The 18,089-nt window shown below is 44.9% G+C and overlaps 1 protein-coding gene across 1 annotated transcript in view; it reads right to left on the reverse strand.

The window, feature by feature from the left end:
• Positions 1 to 3,191: 3,191 nt before the first annotated feature.
• The window catches only part of BAZ1B (bromodomain adjacent to zinc finger domain 1B), a 64,469-nt gene continuing 49,571 nt past the window's right edge, over positions 3,192 to 18,089 (reverse strand). The window contains exons 14-19 of the mRNA XM_082857753.1: positions 10,919 to 11,066; positions 9,689 to 9,836; positions 7,738 to 7,850; positions 5,298 to 5,443; positions 3,825 to 3,928; positions 3,192 to 3,569 (exon numbers count right to left, since the gene is read on the reverse strand). Coding sequence (XP_082713879.1) covers positions 3,212 to 3,569; positions 3,825 to 3,928; positions 5,298 to 5,443; positions 7,738 to 7,850; positions 9,689 to 9,836; positions 10,919 to 11,066 — 1,017 coding nt within the window. The 3' untranslated portion in view covers positions 3,192 to 3,211. The remainder of the gene's footprint in view (positions 3,570 to 3,824; positions 3,929 to 5,297; positions 5,444 to 7,737; positions 7,851 to 9,688; positions 9,837 to 10,918; positions 11,067 to 18,089) is intronic.

Genomic DNA, 18,089 nt, shown 5'->3' on the forward strand with positions numbered 1-18,089 from the left:
GTAACAGAACAGCAGCCTTCTCCCCTTACCTGGTCTAAGTGTCTCGCTCGGTACCCTGCGGAGGGGACCCTGGCTCTCGGGCAAGTGGGAGACCTGGTTCCCTAGTGGAAGCGGCACCGCCCCTGAGTAGCTGCTTTGGAATCAGTCACCAGCTGACTGCCACCCTTGACTGTGCTCCCTCCCCAGGGACAGGGTTTGAGGAGAACCAAGAGTAGGCAGGAAGAGGGGTTGGTCTCTGTTGATTGCCAGCATTAGTATTCCAGACCCCTCCTCAGGAAAAAAGTTTTCTCGTCTCCATTTGCAGTAGTCAGCCCAAGTTAGGTTTCTCGTGATAGGGAGGAATGGGCTGGGATGGCTGAATAGGACCAGGATACAGAGCCTAGATGAGGTGACAAGGCCCCACAGGCGCTGGCCTGGTGTAGCCTAAGAAACCCACCCCAGGAATAGGACTTCACAGGTGTGGGGTGGGCTGGGAGTGCCTGTGTGGAAAATGTCTGGAGGTTACACAGCTCCCTCCTCCAGAGCTTGAGGGCTGGTCAAATTCAATCCGACCTTGGGGCAAACCACTTCCTCCCCTGCGGGACTGAAAATCCCCGAGTGCTTGGCGCAGGCCTGGCTCAAAGCCCACGCTCACCAAGGCCACAAAGGGAGTCAATGGCAGAACCCGCACCCAGGACTTAGGTTTCTCCTCAGATTTCTTCCTATTTTACCTTATGCCATCCCTGGCGCAGCTGGTCAGGAACTGGCAGTTTCGCTTCTCAGTGAATGGGATCATGCAGTGGCCCTATAAAATTCTGGAACTCCACAGGCAGGTTGCCAGCCAGCAGTGATCTACTCAAATTAGCCACTCTGACTTTATAAAAACTCCCAGCATAAAATATAAATGAAGGCACGAATAAAACAAGATTGGCTATGTAGTAGAACTGCTGAAGCTGAGTAGGTGGGAGTTTGTTCTATTTCCACACTTTTTGTGTATGTTTTATATTTTCCTTGAAAAGTGTTTTAAAATGTCGAGTTTCCCCCAAAATTAAGTCCTGAAGGACTATACAAGTTCCCATAGCGAAGCCTTAAAAAATACTTTCTCCTAGTTCTTATAAGTTTCAAATGGAATGGGGGGGAGGGGGGTGGATGTTGAGACAAAGACAAGGCCAGGAGAGGCTTGAAGGTCACAGCTTCGATTACCCAGGGCACCAGAACTCTCTCCTGGAAGCAAAGAAATGCAGTAGATGGATCTGACCTGTGGTTAAAAAGACTAAGTCAGAGGAGGTCCTCTCCAGAAGAACAGGCTCCAAGAGTCCATGGGAAGACAGCGCTCGCTCGGGACTGCACCACCCTCCAAGAGCACAAAGAAAAATTCACCAGAGTTGTTTCTTCTTTATAAACACAAGTACATAATGTTTATTTGAAATTCCAATTTATTACAAGTTTACCCTTTAATGGGGCCCTTCCTCCTTAAGGACAACTTGAAAAACAACAAAACTCAGGTGTCACTGAAGTGGGAACACGGAATTCTCACTGTTAACAAGAACAGACTGGCTCTAGGGTAAGAGGCAGGGCAGGTGTCCACGGCTGGGATTGTGAAATTGTAACGTCAGTGCTAACTCCAAGCCTGGGGGAGCCAGGATGGTAAACCTATCCAGCAGCCCCTGGAGCAAACCCCAAGGAGGCAAGGAGGCCAGGGGACAGGATCACACCTTGAAGTTTCACTTTAAGAGGTTTTAATTCTCAGGTTCTGTGAGCTTCAATCCCCTTGGTGGACTTCTTTTCCCTTACTTTAAATAGGTACAGAAGAGCTTAGGTGCTCCCATTTTTCCAAATTCAAAGCTGACAGAAAAGGAAATTAAACCCTGTTTTGTGTTTTTATCAAAATCTGCCATAAAAGGGAAAGAAGACTACAAAGTTCTGCCTAAACATAACTACTAGTGCTAGACTCACTGTGGGAAGGGGCCGCGGAGCCCCTCCTCCTGCCCTCCGCCCCCCACCCCGGCACTGAGCACTGAGAGATTCAGGTTCCTGGGGAGCCTGAGTCTGAGGCCAGAACAGCACAGCAGGGGCACTGCACACAGAGGCGGCGGAACCAGCCACCAGGGCAGGCAGAGGGATCGTCCATGACCAGGTCCCCACTGCTGGCCCTGATGAACCCCAACCCAACTTCTCTAAAGGAGAGACGATGGGCCGAGGGAGGAGACTGGGCAAAGTAAAGCAAACACGTTATCATATAAACTGTACTGTACATGTGCCAAAGCAAGATGACAGAAATATTTTTACAAGATGTTCTTTATACAATATCACTGCTGAAACAAGCAACTTTTAATAACTAGAAAAGTCAATTTAAAAAAAATTAAACATTTAAATTCTTCCTGCTTTTCTTCTGCTCCCCTAAGAGCTTGTCTGGTATGTGGGTGGGCTGGGCTCCAACACCCCTCTGGCCAGACCCATCAAAGTAAAGGTTATATGCATGGTTACAAGCAGGGCTCCAGTCTCTGAGTGAAGTGCCTTAGGGTTTTTTTTCCAGGGGGCAAGGTGGGGCGGGAGCGGGGAGAGAGCTGTCACAAGGAAGGGGAGGGGTACTCAGGAATGGCTACAGGACATATCCCTTTACTCTGCCAAGATCAACTCAACAGACCACAACTGTTTCATGATGCTGGTGAACACAGAATTCTGTATGGCACTCACTGATACCATCACCTGAGAGGGAGGGAGGGAGAGACAGAGCACAGGCTTAAAGAAACAAGACTGTGTATAAATATAGATTAAAAAACCCAGTTGGCCTGATTACCCTTCATCCTTCTACGTAATACAGTAATCCCTCCCCTGGAGACCAGAGGGCTTGGCACTGTTGTGGTGGCCAAAGTGGGAGGGACCTTAGGAAAGAAGAAAGAAAAGGAATTGGGTTCACAAGAAAAGCCATACCCTGGGACTCTTCCTGGAAACTCTCGGAAAGGGGGGTTAAGGCCATCTATCCCCCACAGTATTTCTGGGCAAAGACCACCAACCCAGTATTAGGCTCTCCAAAGTGCTCTGCTTGATTAAGGCCCATGGAGAGTTTTGGAGACACGGCACAAGCTCGGATGACAGGCATTCCTGGGCTCCCCGTGACCTCCTCCCTTCCACGTTCTTCTCCAGCGTCCTCTTTCGCCTCCCTCCCCCCTCCCTCGCTCTCTCCCTCGATTCCCCCAACCTCAGCTCCCTTACCAGGGCCCCTGCCTCTCTACTTCTTCTGTCTTCGTCCCCTGGACTGTCCAACGGGCTCTGGCTCACTGTCCCCTTCATCTTCAGCAAGCCGGTCGGGAAACTTCTTACGTTTCCTACGGACATATGGGTGGCCAGGAAGATGTTTATGCAACAGAGCCATCAGACACTGTTCTGTCTTCACCATGCAGTTTAGGACATGGCTGCCTCGGCAGTTGTAAAGCTCAGCGTTGGTAAACACTTGCTTCATGTCAGTAAGAAACTCCTGCACAGAGCGGTAGCTCCCACAGGAACATTTGTTCTGCATTGTCTGGAAGTCCATAGGGTGGGTGATCACATCATAGTAGTCCTCAGCCTCATCTCTGGTCACGGGCTCTCTGTGGAGAAGAACCAAATGGTGAGATAAGCGCAGCCCTGAATCCAATGGACAGAAACCTTGTTATCAAACCACCAGCCCCAGAACGCCCACCCTGCTGAGACCAGCCCACTGGCAGACAGAGCAACTGTGTTCGCTTGCACTCAGAGCGGGCTCTGCTAGTCTGGAAGCTCATTTCCCTGCCACTGAGATGTGTCCTCGGGGTTCAGCTGCAAGGTTGGCCCTACTCCCCTGCGCCTGAGGCCACGGAGCTCACCTGAAGGGCCAACTGAAGCGGTACTTCACGATCTTGTGGAGGATCTCTTCACACTTCTGCAATTCCAGGCTTTGCCTCCGGGAGCTCCGCTTGGTCTGAAGTACCTGGCGCCAAAAAAAGACGACATGTTATTACAGGACTGGGAAAAGAAGAGTGGACAGGGCAGGAAACGCATATATCTGCTTAACACAGAAAAGAAAAAGGTCAATCATCTTCTCGGAGCAGAGACGGCCAAAATCATCTGAATGGGGCTTCCCTGGTGGAGCAGTGGTTGAGAGTCCGCCTGCCGATGCAGGGGACGCGGGTCCGTGCCCTGGTCCAGGAAGATCCCACATTCCGCGGAGCGGCTGGGCCCGTGAGCCGTGGCCGCTGAGCCTGCGCTCCGCAGCGGGAGAGGCCACAACAGCGAGAGGCCCGCGTACCGCAAAGAAGAAAAAAAAAAATCATCTGACTTGCACGCAGGGAGCGCTCTCAGCAGGGGGCACTAGCCCACCTGCCTCCTCCCTGGTGGACGGTGAGCAAAGCAGTGGAGGACATGCAGCAGTTGCTGTATTACAGCAGTCCTGCCAGGGGCCAGCTAGAGAGGGCCACTGTCACCAGGACGCTAGCCCTCTGAGAGCAGATGTACCTGGGATTACGGTCACACTGCGGATGAGTTTAAACAAGCAACTGCAGAAAGCCAGGTGGGTTATGGGGACCACCCGCAGCCAATTTTGTGGGGGTGGGGTGTCAGAGGGAAGAAAAGCAAGAGGTACAATTCCTTTCCTGGGCTCTCCCCTGCAGGCCTGCAGCAGCTAAGTGGCTAAAGAGAAAGGGGCGTGCCTCCCTTCCAGGTGGCAGGAACAGGCCGTGACTCACAGAAGTAGAGGCACAGAGTTAAAGGGGTTAGGGCCAGGCACACAGGAGGTGCCTGCAATGCCCTTTGAGCACCCTAACGGCTTGCTTTATGCCTCCAGCCCACCTCCAACTCCAATTTAATCTGTCAAAAGAAGCAAATTTTCAAGAGCCTCTTTCTGTCCTTTAAACTTCAAGTGAAACCTAAAGTAAAACCACTAAAATTACATTGGTTGAGGAGCAGAGGGGAGGGTAATGTCCCTCCCATGACAATTGTCGGCAAAAGACCCAAGAGTAAGTGAGGCTCCAACATTGCTGACATTCCCACAACGGAGACCCAGCCCCTCTGAGCCATGGGAGACACATGGATACTATTTTAAAATCCTTAACAAGTCGCAGGCTGCCTGTTAACTAGAGGAGATGTTTGCAGGCTGCAGCAGGGGAATGCCGGACATAGCTGTTCCCGGAGGGCCTGCTGCCTCGTTTGCCTACAGGCCCATCCATCTGCCTCATCAGTCTCCAAAGTTAGGGAGGAGGGAGCAGAGGGGAGGCTCCCACCTGTTGCCTGCTGAATTCCTAATGCTGGAGTCAGGGATACGAAACAGAAATGCTGGAGGGCAGATGATAAATAATTCTTACCAGCTCATCAACCTCAGCCTCGTCTACAGGTGGCGCCTTCGGCCGAGACCTCCTGGTAGGATGCGGCTTCTTACCTGGTCGTCGGCCTGGCCTTGCTGCAGGGGCGATGACACCCTGCTTGCCCCGGACAGTCTTTCGAGGTCTCACTGAAATAAAAAATATGCATTCAGAGCAGACCTGAGGATGAAGGGAGCATGCCCATGGAAGGGGTGATACTCTGGACAAGCAAAGCAATGGCTTCCTTTGGTTAGGAGGTGCTCTTGCTATCCGTCTCCTGCCGACCTCACAGGACACTTTAAGGGCAGCAGTAGCAGATGGAAGAATGGGTACTTTTCAGCAACTGCCAAAGACCTTTTAAGAGTCTCTTCAGAAGGCCAGTTCCTTTAGTACGTCCACTCTCTGTCCCCACCCTGTTCAGTTACTCTCAGGAATGAGGGCCTGGAAGGAATCAATTGTAAACTGACTCACTCAGGAGAAAAAGCCACTTGCTGATGGGTCTGCCTGGGAATTCCTTCAGCGCAAGCTCAGCCTGAGAACGCATGTATTTACATGTAAGATGGAATCTGAGTGTGGAACAGATCCTGTTTCATAATTCCCAGAGTTATCCTATACTCACCACCACAATCTTTTCAGAGAAAAGCTGATACTTATGTGAAGTCTGCCTCATTGAATCCAGTTTAAGGCTAGCCCAGTCCTGCTTTCTGCGATTTCTAAAAACCATAGACAGTAGGCCCGGCCACTTCCACAAGAGCCCTGCTCAGGATCCCACAAGAGAGAATAAAAACTACAAACGCACCCGAGGCTGCCTGTTTCTCAGGTTTACAACAGGCGCTCAATGTCAGACAAACCAACATTTCTCAATACATCTTCAGGAAACAACGCTCCATCAGGATTAGCTCAAGGCTGCTCCACTAAGCAAATTTTCCCCTGGAAAATGGGGAGGGGCAATTTGGAGAGAGATAGGGGTATACGGAGGCAATGATATAGAGAATCAATAAACAATGTTTTATATTCTACTTCCAGACCATGATGACCCCTCACTGACTATTTTAGGTTCTCTAAGTTGTAAGACTAGGCGAGGAAGAGAGGGTAAGGAGCTGATGCCAAGGATGAAATGATGGATGCAGGGAACAGCCACCGGCCCAGGGCCTCGAGTTGCACTAGGGAACCACATCGTTGGTGGCCTACAAGGCAGAGTAGACAAGAAGCTCTGAAGTTCCAAACACTTCCTGGATCCTTTTGGTAGACAAGGCCCTAGAAACCTGCAGAGGGAACAATTCCCTGGAAAGACGAATAACTTGAAAGTGGAAAGCAACCATTACTTGGAAAATAAACAAAATCAGTCCATTGCTATATTTAGAATCTGTTCCCAGACAACCATGCATCCAAATCACGACTCTGGCAGTACTCCGTGGTCTCTCTGTAATGCAGGGTTAATGAACTACTTGTCTCCTTACCCAGATACCTGAAAAATCATGCCTTGGGAACAAACAAAAGGAGCCCTAGAGGAATGAGAGAAGTGTAGGTGTCCCAAATTAAAACCCTGCAGGATCGGGGAAGACGGTAGCAGGGGTGCAAGCCCAAAGTCCTCAGGTTTTGACAGCACCAGTACAGTAAGGACCAGGAGTGCCAAACGTCCTCTCTCTCTTTTTACAGCAAGTACGACTGTCCAGGGAGTTATGATCTTGGGAACTGTACCTCTCTTGAAAAGCTCATCAAAATCTTCTGTCTGTATTAACCTACAAAGAAGGGTATATTTTGCAAAAAGGGAGGCTGTTAAAAGGCTCAACTACAGGACTTAAGGTTTAACAAAAATGACACGACTCTCAAAGCCTCAAGAAAAACGAACATGAGAGACTGAGTCAACAAGGTGAGCTTACGTGATGAGGCCTTTTCCCCCTACTGACATCTAGAGAGAAACAGATCTGAACCTTCCTAACAACTACGCCTAAACCATGGAAAAAAGTCTTCCCTTTCCAACTAGCAAATCTACAGCCCTGCACACTACAGGGAAGAGAAGAACCACTGCAACCACAGAAAAACAACTTCTTTAAAAGCAACACTGCACCAGAGGCCAAAAGAACTGCAAGAGACAGCAATGGGCCTAGACCCTTGTTACCCCATCCTCACACTGAGGGGCTCAGAACCAGCAGACCTGTCATAAACAAGACCTGGGGCCTTGAATTCCATGAAATCTTGGACCAAGTAGATCTGCCAGTTTGATGTTCTGAGACCAAGCCACCCAACCTCCTTATAGGAAGGTAGTTAACTGGCATCTTGAAAACCCATTTAAAACATGGCAGCAGTCACCCCTCCACCACAACTTGTGAAAAAAAGAAGACGGCACGATGGCCTTGTTGGGTTATCTACCGCCAACCCAGTCTTTCCAAGTCAGCTTAGAAGACTGTGAGGTTAACTATGAAAGAAACTGAATACTTACGTCGCAAACCAGCCACCTCATAATCTTCCTCCCCCTCCTCCTCATCCTCTTCTTCCTCTTCGTTGCTCTCATTATCTTCGCTGTCCTCAGAGGCAGACTCTTCCGTATAATTCCTGTGGGGGGAAAGACACTTGTAGAGAACACGGATCTAGGCCAAAGGAGTCCTAAGAAAGGTAAAGTCCCACATAAATTGTGGCAACTTTTCCCTCTTCACAGACTAGACAGATTTCATGCTAAGGGGAGGGAACCTGAATCTAGGCCAGGACACAGGAAGCAGAATGAAAACCTAAGCTTTAACAGAGTGTCTCCTCTATCAGACCCCAAACCCTCTGGCTACGATTATTAATGGCAGCAAAAACCAAGACCAAAATGCAAGCCCCACCCCTCAACATACAAAACAAAACTCTGTTCCTTCTATCTCACAAAAACAGCCAGATAATGTAACATTTCAGGTATTAAAAGTTGTCCCCAGTGCTGGGGTGGACTGAAAGGATAAACAGCCCAGACAGGTGTTACTCCACCTTGATGGCCCCCTTCCAGGAGCTGAAACAGCTTGCAGATGACCATAACATCAAAGCACTGGTAATCCCAGCTCAGAACAGCTGGTCCAAAGCCTCACCATTTCAGAGCGGCAGCCTCATCTCTCTAAGTGTAGCTGGAATGGAGTGAGAAATAACCGAGTAATGCTGTTAGGCAGGGTCAGGATCAAACAGCTCTGACCTTTCAAAGAGACACCAAGCCAGACTGCTACAAGCTGCTCTTCTACAACCTCAAATTTCAACGTGGAAAACAACGTTATTAACTTTAGCAAACATTAGGCGTCTCCTCTTTACAAGGCCCTATGTTTGGCCTTACTGGGATGAGGATGAAGAACAAAGCACCACCTCTACTCTCAGGGCAGAAACAATCTCATAGGAAGACAGCCGTGGATAAAACTGACCAAAAAGGCAAGATGCATCGAAAAACAACTTTGGACATGGAAAGCTGAACTGGAACACAGAGGAGGAACAAGTAATCCTAAGGATGTAAGGATGTTTCCAAAAAGCAGTGAAATTTTAGGTAGGCCATGGTCAGTTTAGCCAGGTGGGAGTTCTGGGGACAGGGAATATTCCCAGCTGGGAGGAAAGCACAAGAGGCAAGGATGCACAATGAACAGCCTGTAACAAGCACACAAACATGGGAACAAGGGCTTATAAAAACATCAGCTAGTGTTACATAATGAGAGTCTCAAAAGCTAGGCTAGGGAGTTTGGACTTTACTCTAGAGGCAGGGGGAAGATCGAAGTTTTTGAACACGACAGTGACATAAGCAAATCTTTGTCTTATGTAAACCATTCTGGTATCACCATAAAAGCTGGATGGATAAGAGGGAGGAAGATATGAGGTAGAGTTGAGAAGCCACTGAAGGAGCCCAGATGAGAGATGGAGAGGGCCAAATGACAGAAGGGACCATGGGGAATGGACATCAGGATTCTGACTCATTAAGACATCTAGACACTGAATTGATAACATCTGGCAAGTTGAATGAATATGGAGACGGGGGAGAGGAAGACACCAAGTTGACACCAAAATTCTAATCATGCTAAGGAAGGAAGAGTAGGTACAGGTAAGGAAGGTAGTGAGTTTCAGGATTTTTAGCAGTAACTGGCTGCAGAAGTCATCACAAATTAAGAAGTGGGCGAAGTGGAAGCAAACAAAGGATATGTTATTTGAGAAGAAAGTATGACCAAGAAGACATAAAACACAGCTGGTAATGAAAACAAAAAATGTCGACAATTAAGCTAAAATTAAATCAGAGCCCTTTGAGCCCCCACTGTAATACCTTAAATGATGGGGCTCTGCACACAAAAGATGAACTTAAAGCTCCTCAGCATCATTCAGTTTGAATAACCCAAGCTCAAGTATAACAGCTATTTATTAATTTATTTGTTTTTAAAAGAAGAAATTCTCACCTGCCACGGGAGTTGCGCCTGGCAGTGGCAGGCTGGCAGGCTGGGCACTGCCATTCACCATCTGGTACTTCATAGAGGGCCGGCCTCAGACAAAACAGGTGGAAGGCTTTATTACACTCGTCACACAAGATCAGCTTGTCATCCTCACCTGCAAGGAGATAAACTTGTACAGCACTGTGGGGAGTGGGGCAGTAGTCAGTGAGCTGTAAGGAAGAGCTGCTCAGCCTCAATTAACCCAATGGAAGAACAAACATTCTAGTACCCTGCTACCCCATTTTAAAAAAACGCAGTCATCTTCTGAAAAAAAATGTAGCATTAACTAGACTATAGGTAATTTAGGGTTCAGGTCTTCTAACTTATATCCCAAAATCTACTCCGGGCTGGAAGACGACAGTTAACATTTACTAGGAGATAGCAAAAAATCAAGCAGTAGCAGGAGATTTTTGCTGCCCCTGTCCCACTAAGAAACGAATCTCCCATGAAGTATTACATTTTTTGCCCTTCCTCCTCCTCCCCGACGACACAAATGCTTCCCAACTCATATCTGATATGGTTCTCCTAAATCATTCGGTTTCCCTACATTTGAAAATACACCAAACCAATTTAAATGATAACTTCTCCTCTCCAACCTTCATTCTACATCAGTTTTTAGAGCAACTGAATGATGTTACATAGGTCTTTTCATCCTTGTAAAGTAAATCACAAAACAGCTTTAGCCACTGAGAAGTCAACCACTGGGGGGCTTTTAGCCATCTAGTTCCTTTTACACATAATGGGGCTCTAAAAGTTCTCAGCATTAAACAGTCCAAATGCTTCGCTCTGTAGGATTCCATGCCAGAAGGTCCAAACCCGACTATTCTTCACAACGTTCAAATACTGCCCTCTACTGGTAGCACCCACCTTACTTCATGGATGACTAAAATTAAGAGATAATGAGAGATTTAAAATTTTAGTTAAAACTAATTTGTTCCCTATAGAAAATCTAAGAATTGGCGAGATCAACTGCTCTTATTTTATACTCAAAACCGAGGCACAAAGGGCCTGCTGTGATTTGCGAGCGTGTGACTTTAATGACTAGCATTTTATGGACTTTCAGGAGAAGGTAAAATCTGGACCACCACCGCCACATTTAAAAGTTGTGTACACAGAATTCTTGAGGGATAAAAGATCTTGCAAATGGAAGTCCTAGTGCCTAATACACTCAGATAAGCAACTCTGATTTAAATATACCTTTCTTTCGACAAACTTTGCATCTAGCATTTTCTGCTGACATATCCCATTTGATACAGGCATCAAGCATCCCAAGTAGAACATGCATTCTGGAAAAAGTCTGAGCTTCACGGATTGCTGTCTTCCATTTTTCCAGAGCAGATGCGACCTAAACAGAGACCAAACCAGGCCAGCATTACTACAATGACTTCAAAGACATGAAATGTGGATTTTTCACATAATACTGACAGTATACACAGAGAGAGGACTACAACTAGGTAAAGATATGAGAGCATCCTGATACATTCACCTCCTAGAGCTCCTCTGGTCTAACCCATTTATCTTACAGAAGAAACCAAGGCTCGGAAGGGTGGAAAAAAGTTGCCAGAGGTCACATAAAGAATTCAAGGAGGGGGAAATGACTAGAAACATGTCACTTCTAGTGAAATCCACTTAAAGATTCAGTATCATTTAAAAGCAGGAACATTTGTACTGTGTAAATAATGCTAGTATGCAACAATGTCATGTAGCTTGGTCAGTAAGATTATCAGCTTCTGCACTAATATGTACCATAATCCCAGATTATAGGGCCAAGAAATAGTAAATAGTATCTATAAAGCATTCTATAATTCTTAAAAGTATTAAGTACTGATATGAAATATCCTCTTGACTTTATCACCAACTTCTAACTTAAGTGAAATCTGTAAAGTCCCAGGGGTTGGCCTGATTTCATTCTGGGCAGTTACTCTCAGCATAATCCACACTGTCTCCACTCATCATCAGAAAATGCAAATTAATTTAGAATTAGCAAAGTAAAAGAGGATGGAGAAAAAAGTAATTAGGAATTTTCAACCCTCCCTCTATAAAATATACATTCTGAGGAGGAACAAAAATGCCATTTTAGGATAATTCATTTATTTGTATTGCTGTTTTATTAATTAAAAGGTGACTTTTGGGGATGTTTTCAAAGCACTAAAAAAGCCTAAACAATTAGGGTGAGCATCCATGTAAACAAATGCCATTATAGGGGACATCATTCTCAGACAGTCAGAAAATACAACAGAGCTGGACAAGGTAAAGCTTCGGCAGTATACCAGAAGCTGAGAGACTAGGTTATCTCACTCTCATCTACCTTGTGGAGGTCATACTGCTTAACTCAGTCATGACTGAACTAAAGTTAGCCATGCTGGCTACTTTTATTAAACAACCTGGCTAGCTCTAGCTAACTGACAACAGCACTGCTTGGTTTCACTGCCCTGTCCTAGGCAAAAAGCCTATTTTAAGTAATAGTCTTCCTCCTTTAAGAAAGGCCCGTTATCCCTGAAAGGCCACAGCTCAATTTGAAATAGAGCTGCCAAGGGACAAAGACAGTTGAGCTACTTCTGAAGCTGTAGTGTGAGAGTTCAGGGAGGGGACCAAAGGCTGTCTATTCTCTTTCCTATAGAAACAGAGAACCACTGAGAGCCTTGTGTGTATAAATTTATGAATAATGAGGATAAGTAACAAACACATCGAAAAAATCTATTTAAGAGGCTGCTAAAGTTCTAATGGAAACTGACTCATTCCTTACTCCAACCTGCAGTGAAGATATTTCAACATCTGCCTTTGAAATACAATTTCCTTCCTTCCCTTTTCAGAGCTCCTCAGTAGGATGTAAGATCTACAATCACAGGTGCCTTGCAGGTCTTCTCCCCTAATGTAATGGAGAGCTGACATACGGTACCACAGATTCTCTTACTGTAATAATTAATGCAAACCTCTTCATTCAGTGGAACATATATTTAAGAATTTCAGGTTTGGTTCCTAAAAGAGTGTTATTGAGAACACTCAATTAGCCAAGGAATGGTTAAAATGGGCTTTGCTGTCCTCTAGTGGACAGTCAGATGCACAAAAGCATTAAAAAAATCATCAGTTGGGCTTCCCTGGTGGTGCAGTGGTTGAGAGTCCGCCTGCCGATGCAGAGGACACGGGTTCGTGCCCCGGTCTGGGAAGATCTCACATGCTGCGGAGCAGCTAGGCCCGTGAGCCATGGCCGCTGAGCCTGCATGTCTGGAGCCTGTGCTCCACAACGGGAGAGGCCACAACAGTGAGAGGCCCGCGTACCGCAAAAAAAAAAAACAAAAAAAAATCAGTATACAGTACTGCTTTTTACTTATTTCCTATAAATTATAAAATCTGAACACCCAGCACATGTGGCCTCATTAAAAGAAACAAACAAAAATCTGAAAGAGGGGCTTCCCTGGTGACGTAGGGGTTAAGAATCCGCCTGCCAATGCAGGGGACATGGGTTCAAGCCCTGGTCTGGAAAGATCCCACACGCCTCAGAGCAACTAAGCCCGTGTGCCACAACTACTAAGCCTGCGCTCTAGAGCCCATGAGCCACAACTACTGAAGCCCGTGCGCCCAGAGCCCGTGCTCCGCAACAAGAGAAGCCACCGCAGTGAGAAGCCCGCGCACCACAATGAAGAGTAGGCCCCGCTCGCCGCAACTAGAGAAAGTCCGCACTCAGCAACAAAGACCCAACACAGACAAAAATAAATTTATATATATATATATATATATATATATACACACACACACACACAAGAAAACTGGAAGAGATCTTGAGAATAAGCTTATTTAGCCTCATTTTAAAAACAGATTTACTGAGATATAATTTATATACTATCGATAACAAGTTCCCCCTGTAAAGTGTACAGTCAATGCCTTTTCATATATTTGCAGAGTTGTACAACTATCAACATAATCTTAATTTGAGAACACTTTCATCACCCAAAAAAGAAACCTTGTCATTCCCCATTCCCTAGCCTAACCCACCACTTCCCTGGCCCTAGGCAACCACAATCTTCTTTTGCTTTATAGATTTACCTATTCTGACATTTCATATAACATGTGGCCTTTTGTGACTGGCTTCTTTTACTGAGCATAATGTTTTCTAGCTTCATCCACATCCCAGCATGTAACAGCACTTCACTCCATTTTAACTGCTGAGTAATACATCCATTTTGTTTATCCATTCATTAGTTGGCAGACATTTGGATTGTTTCTGCTTTTTGACTATGCTGAATAACAAACACTGCTATGAATGTCTGTGCACATGTATGTAATGTTCATTTATTATTTTTCGTGAAAAGAAAGTTTGCCCAAGGTCTCACAGCAATTTAGGGCCAGGTCTCCCAATCCCCAATCCAACGCTCCTGGCATTATACATTAGATCCTGTTTCATCCACTGAGTTATCCATCTAGACCAGCCTCGTCTCCAGCTAGCCTCTAATTTCGAGGGTGAAAACAATAGGCACTCAGATTTTAAAGAACATCTTAAGTATCCTCCCACTGCACAAAATTCCAGTCCAGAACATTAAAAACAAAACAAAGAAACCCCACCATATCGAAGACTTTTTAAAAACACAGGAACAGCAGCAAGATAAAGTTTTGACATACAACACGGTAGCATCAAGTAAATATTCTGTTTTGCAGTACTGCTGGGAAGCTGGACACACAACGCTGATGAAAAAGTCAAATTCTTCAGCATATTTAAATGAAGTTGGGACCTAGTTAGAAGTGGTAGAAGTGCGTATAACAAAATCAAGGGGAAGCCACCTTATGTGCAAGTCACCATTAATCCCTTTACCTAACAGTAAAAAGGCAATATATCTTGGCAAGAATATAATGAGGCTTCAGACCATATTCTTCCATAAAAGAACGTTTAAAATGGAAAAACAGATAATCAGGGACAAATGCATCCAAAGCAAAAAGAGAGTCTAACAGAACCCAGGATTTAGCCAAATTATACGTCTTTCCCATTTAATGCAAGAAAATGAAATAAACATTAAATATTTGAAATAATTGACTATTACAAAAAGGGATTTGAGAGATAATCTACTTTTTCAAATAAGGAAACTGAAGCACAGATTAGGGACTGATATTAGCTCATGCAACAACCTAGTGCCAATTGAAAAAACCCTGGCCCATGCTAAGTGGAAACCTTCAAAGCAAAGGACAGTGGAAAATTTCAGAGCTGTGGCAAGGCTGACCTTCGGTGGGGAACTGCAGGGCATAATGCCATTTTAATGGAGAACATTGCTGAACTACTTAGTAGGCAGCCTAATTGATTTTCCAAGAAACTCTTCCATGTTTTCCATTTGTGTACTATGTGTCTGGGCCTCAAGGTTAAATCTGCGAAGTGCTCATATTTTCCTCCCCAATCAATCTAAGAATCGTCTCATATGACAAGCTAAAAAGAGGTTACTTCGCTATGGGGTTAAATACTAAAAAAGAACTTAAATGAGAACTCTACAGCTACTAGTTCCCAATGAGAAGAAAATTTTTATTGAGTCAAGAAATGGCAAGGAAAGATCACATCAAGAAAAATACTAGGACTTCCCTCGCGATTCAGTGGTTAAGACTTCACCTTCCAATGCAGGGGGCCTGGGTTCCATCCCTGGTTGGGGAGCTAAGATCCCACATATCTCCCTGGCCAAAAATCCAAATCATAAAACAGTAGCAATATTGTAGCAAATTCAATAAAGACTTTACATGTGTGAAATCTCTGAGTCTATGCCATGAATTAATAGTTAAACGTTTATCTAACTAAATCTTAGTTCTCTACTCACCTCTGACCCAACATGTTCCTTCCTGTATCACATATCACTCTTGGCCTCAGGAAGAAACCCAGGGGGAACATGACAACTGTGTACAGCTACCAGAGGAGCTTTAGAGAGTAAACTCATTCTGTGTAAACTCAGGGCAAAACAAGGACCAGCTGTCAATGATGAGAAGGCAATTTCAGCTCAGCCTAACATTATGTCCACCCCCCCTTCCACAACCTAATTAATTTCTACCTGTTCTTCAAAAATCCAGCTGATAGATTCTCTTCTCTGGGAAGTTCTAAGCTGCCCTGGTATCCCTCACAGGAGAGCCAAGCACTGCTCTTTCTCAACATACTTGTCACTCTACTCACTCTACTCCAACCATCTCTCACATTCAGAGTTCCTTGAGAGCAAGGACTTCCAGCTTCTACTTATGACCAAAACCCCCAGACTTTTGCACAATGACTGGCACAGGCAAGCCTTTACCAGATGTTTGTGAAAGAAAGGAAAGGAGGGAGGGAGGGAGGGAAGTCAAAAACAAGGGAAAGTGTTCCACTGGATAATGGCTGGGACAGCTCCCTTAATGTAGTATTTTCAAATTCTTTTCTTCACAAGTAATCTTAAGCAGAAATCTAGTACACAAAACAGAAAAAAATGGAGCTGCTAATTATCCTAAAAAAGAAAAACCAGAGACAGCATAATGTTCATCAATAAGGAATTAGGATGTTAAAAAAACAAAACAAAACAACAACAACCAAAAAAACCCAAATACCAGGATGATCTATACGGACTGACAGAGCGAGAGGACAGATGCCTAAGATATGTTGATGAGTGAAAAACTGCAGAATATTATGCAGAGGGTTCCATTCTGTAAAAATCCAACAAAACTATCTTTGTATGTACACAGAAACACGTCAAACTATTAAAGAGTGATGTCCTTGGGTGGTGTGTGTGTGTGGCAAAACTAAAATGGGAATTGTCTCATATTGTATCTACCTCTCACATTTGATTTACTTACAATGAGCTACTTCTAAAATAAAAAAACCCAGAAAACTGGATTATACACATACAAAAAAATGAAGTTGGACCCTTACCTTATACTATATACAAAAATTAACTCAAAATGGATCAAAGATCTACATGTAAAAACTCAGACTATAAAACCTGTAGAATACAATACAGGAGGAAAGCTTCATGACATTGGATTTGACACCAACAGCAGAGGCAAAAAAAGAAAAAACAGGTAAGTTGAACTTCATCGAAGTTTAAAACTTTTTGCGTCAAAAGACACCATCAACAGAATGAAAAAGCAGGTAATTCCCCGGCAGTCCAGTTGTTAGGACTCCGCGTTAGTGGGCACAGGTTCAATCCCTGGTCAGGGTACTAAAATCCCACGTGCTGCTCGGCACGGCTAAAAAAAAAAAACTGAACAAGCAGCTCACGAAATGGGAGATTATATTTGCAAATCATGTATCTGATAAAGGATTAATATTCAGAACATATAAGGAACCCACACATCTCCCCACCCCACCCCCACAAAAAAATTTAAAAGTAGCCAAAAGACTCAGAAAGACATTTCCCCCAAAAGATAAGCAGCCAATAAGCACATGAAAAGATGCTCAACATCACCAATTACTAGGGAAATGTAAATCAAAACCACAAGGTAGGGCTTCCCTAGTGGCACAGTGGTTGAGAGTCCGCCTGCCAATGCAGGGGACACGGGTTCAATCCCTGGTCCAGGAAGATCCCATGTGCCACGGAGCAACTAAGGCTGTGAGCCACAACTACTGAGCCTGCGCTCTAGAGCCCAAGAGCCACAACTACTGAGCCTGCACGCCATAACTACTGAAGCCTGCGTGCCTAGAGCCCGTGCTCTGCAACAAGAGAAGCCACCATAAGAAGCCCGTGCACCGCAACGAAGAGTGGCCCCCGCTCGCTGCAACTAGAGAAAACCCACGCGCAGCAACGAAGACCCAACGCAGCCAAAAATAAATAAATAAAAAAAATAAAAATTAAAAAAAAGGTGGAAGTGACCCAAGTGTCCACCGATGGACCAATAAACAAAATATGGCCTATACACACAATGGAATATTATTCAGTCTTAAAAAGGAAGGAAATTCTGGCATATGCTACAATGTAGATAACTCTGAAGAAGTTAAATAAACCAGTCACAAAAGGACAAATACAGTATGATCCCACTTTATATGAGGTACCTAGAGTAGTCAAATTCATAGACAAAGAAAGAAAATGATGGTTGCCAGGGATTGGGCAGGAGGGTGAAATGGGTAGTTTAGTGTTTAAAGGGCATAGTTTTGCTTCGGGAAGATAAAAAAATTCTGGAGATGGATGGTAGTAATAGTTACAGAACAACGTGAATGTACTTAATGACATAGAACCATACATGTAAAAGTGGCTAAGTTGTTCATTATGTATATTTTACAATTCTTAAAAGTTTAAAAACCACCACCTTTTAAAAAAAGGAATTAGCTCTGGTAAAGTGGAAGGGGGGACTCTGACACACTATCCAGCTCTACAGGCAGGGCTGTGCTCCACAGACCAGTTTGAAAACTACAACATTTGGAGAAAGCGATAAAGATCAAACA

The sequence above is a fragment of the Leucopleurus acutus genome (assembly GCF_964270905.1).
Source record: "Leucopleurus acutus genome assembly, chromosome: 16".
In the NCBI taxonomy this organism is placed as follows: Eukaryota; Metazoa; Chordata; class Mammalia; order Artiodactyla; family Delphinidae; genus Leucopleurus; species Leucopleurus acutus.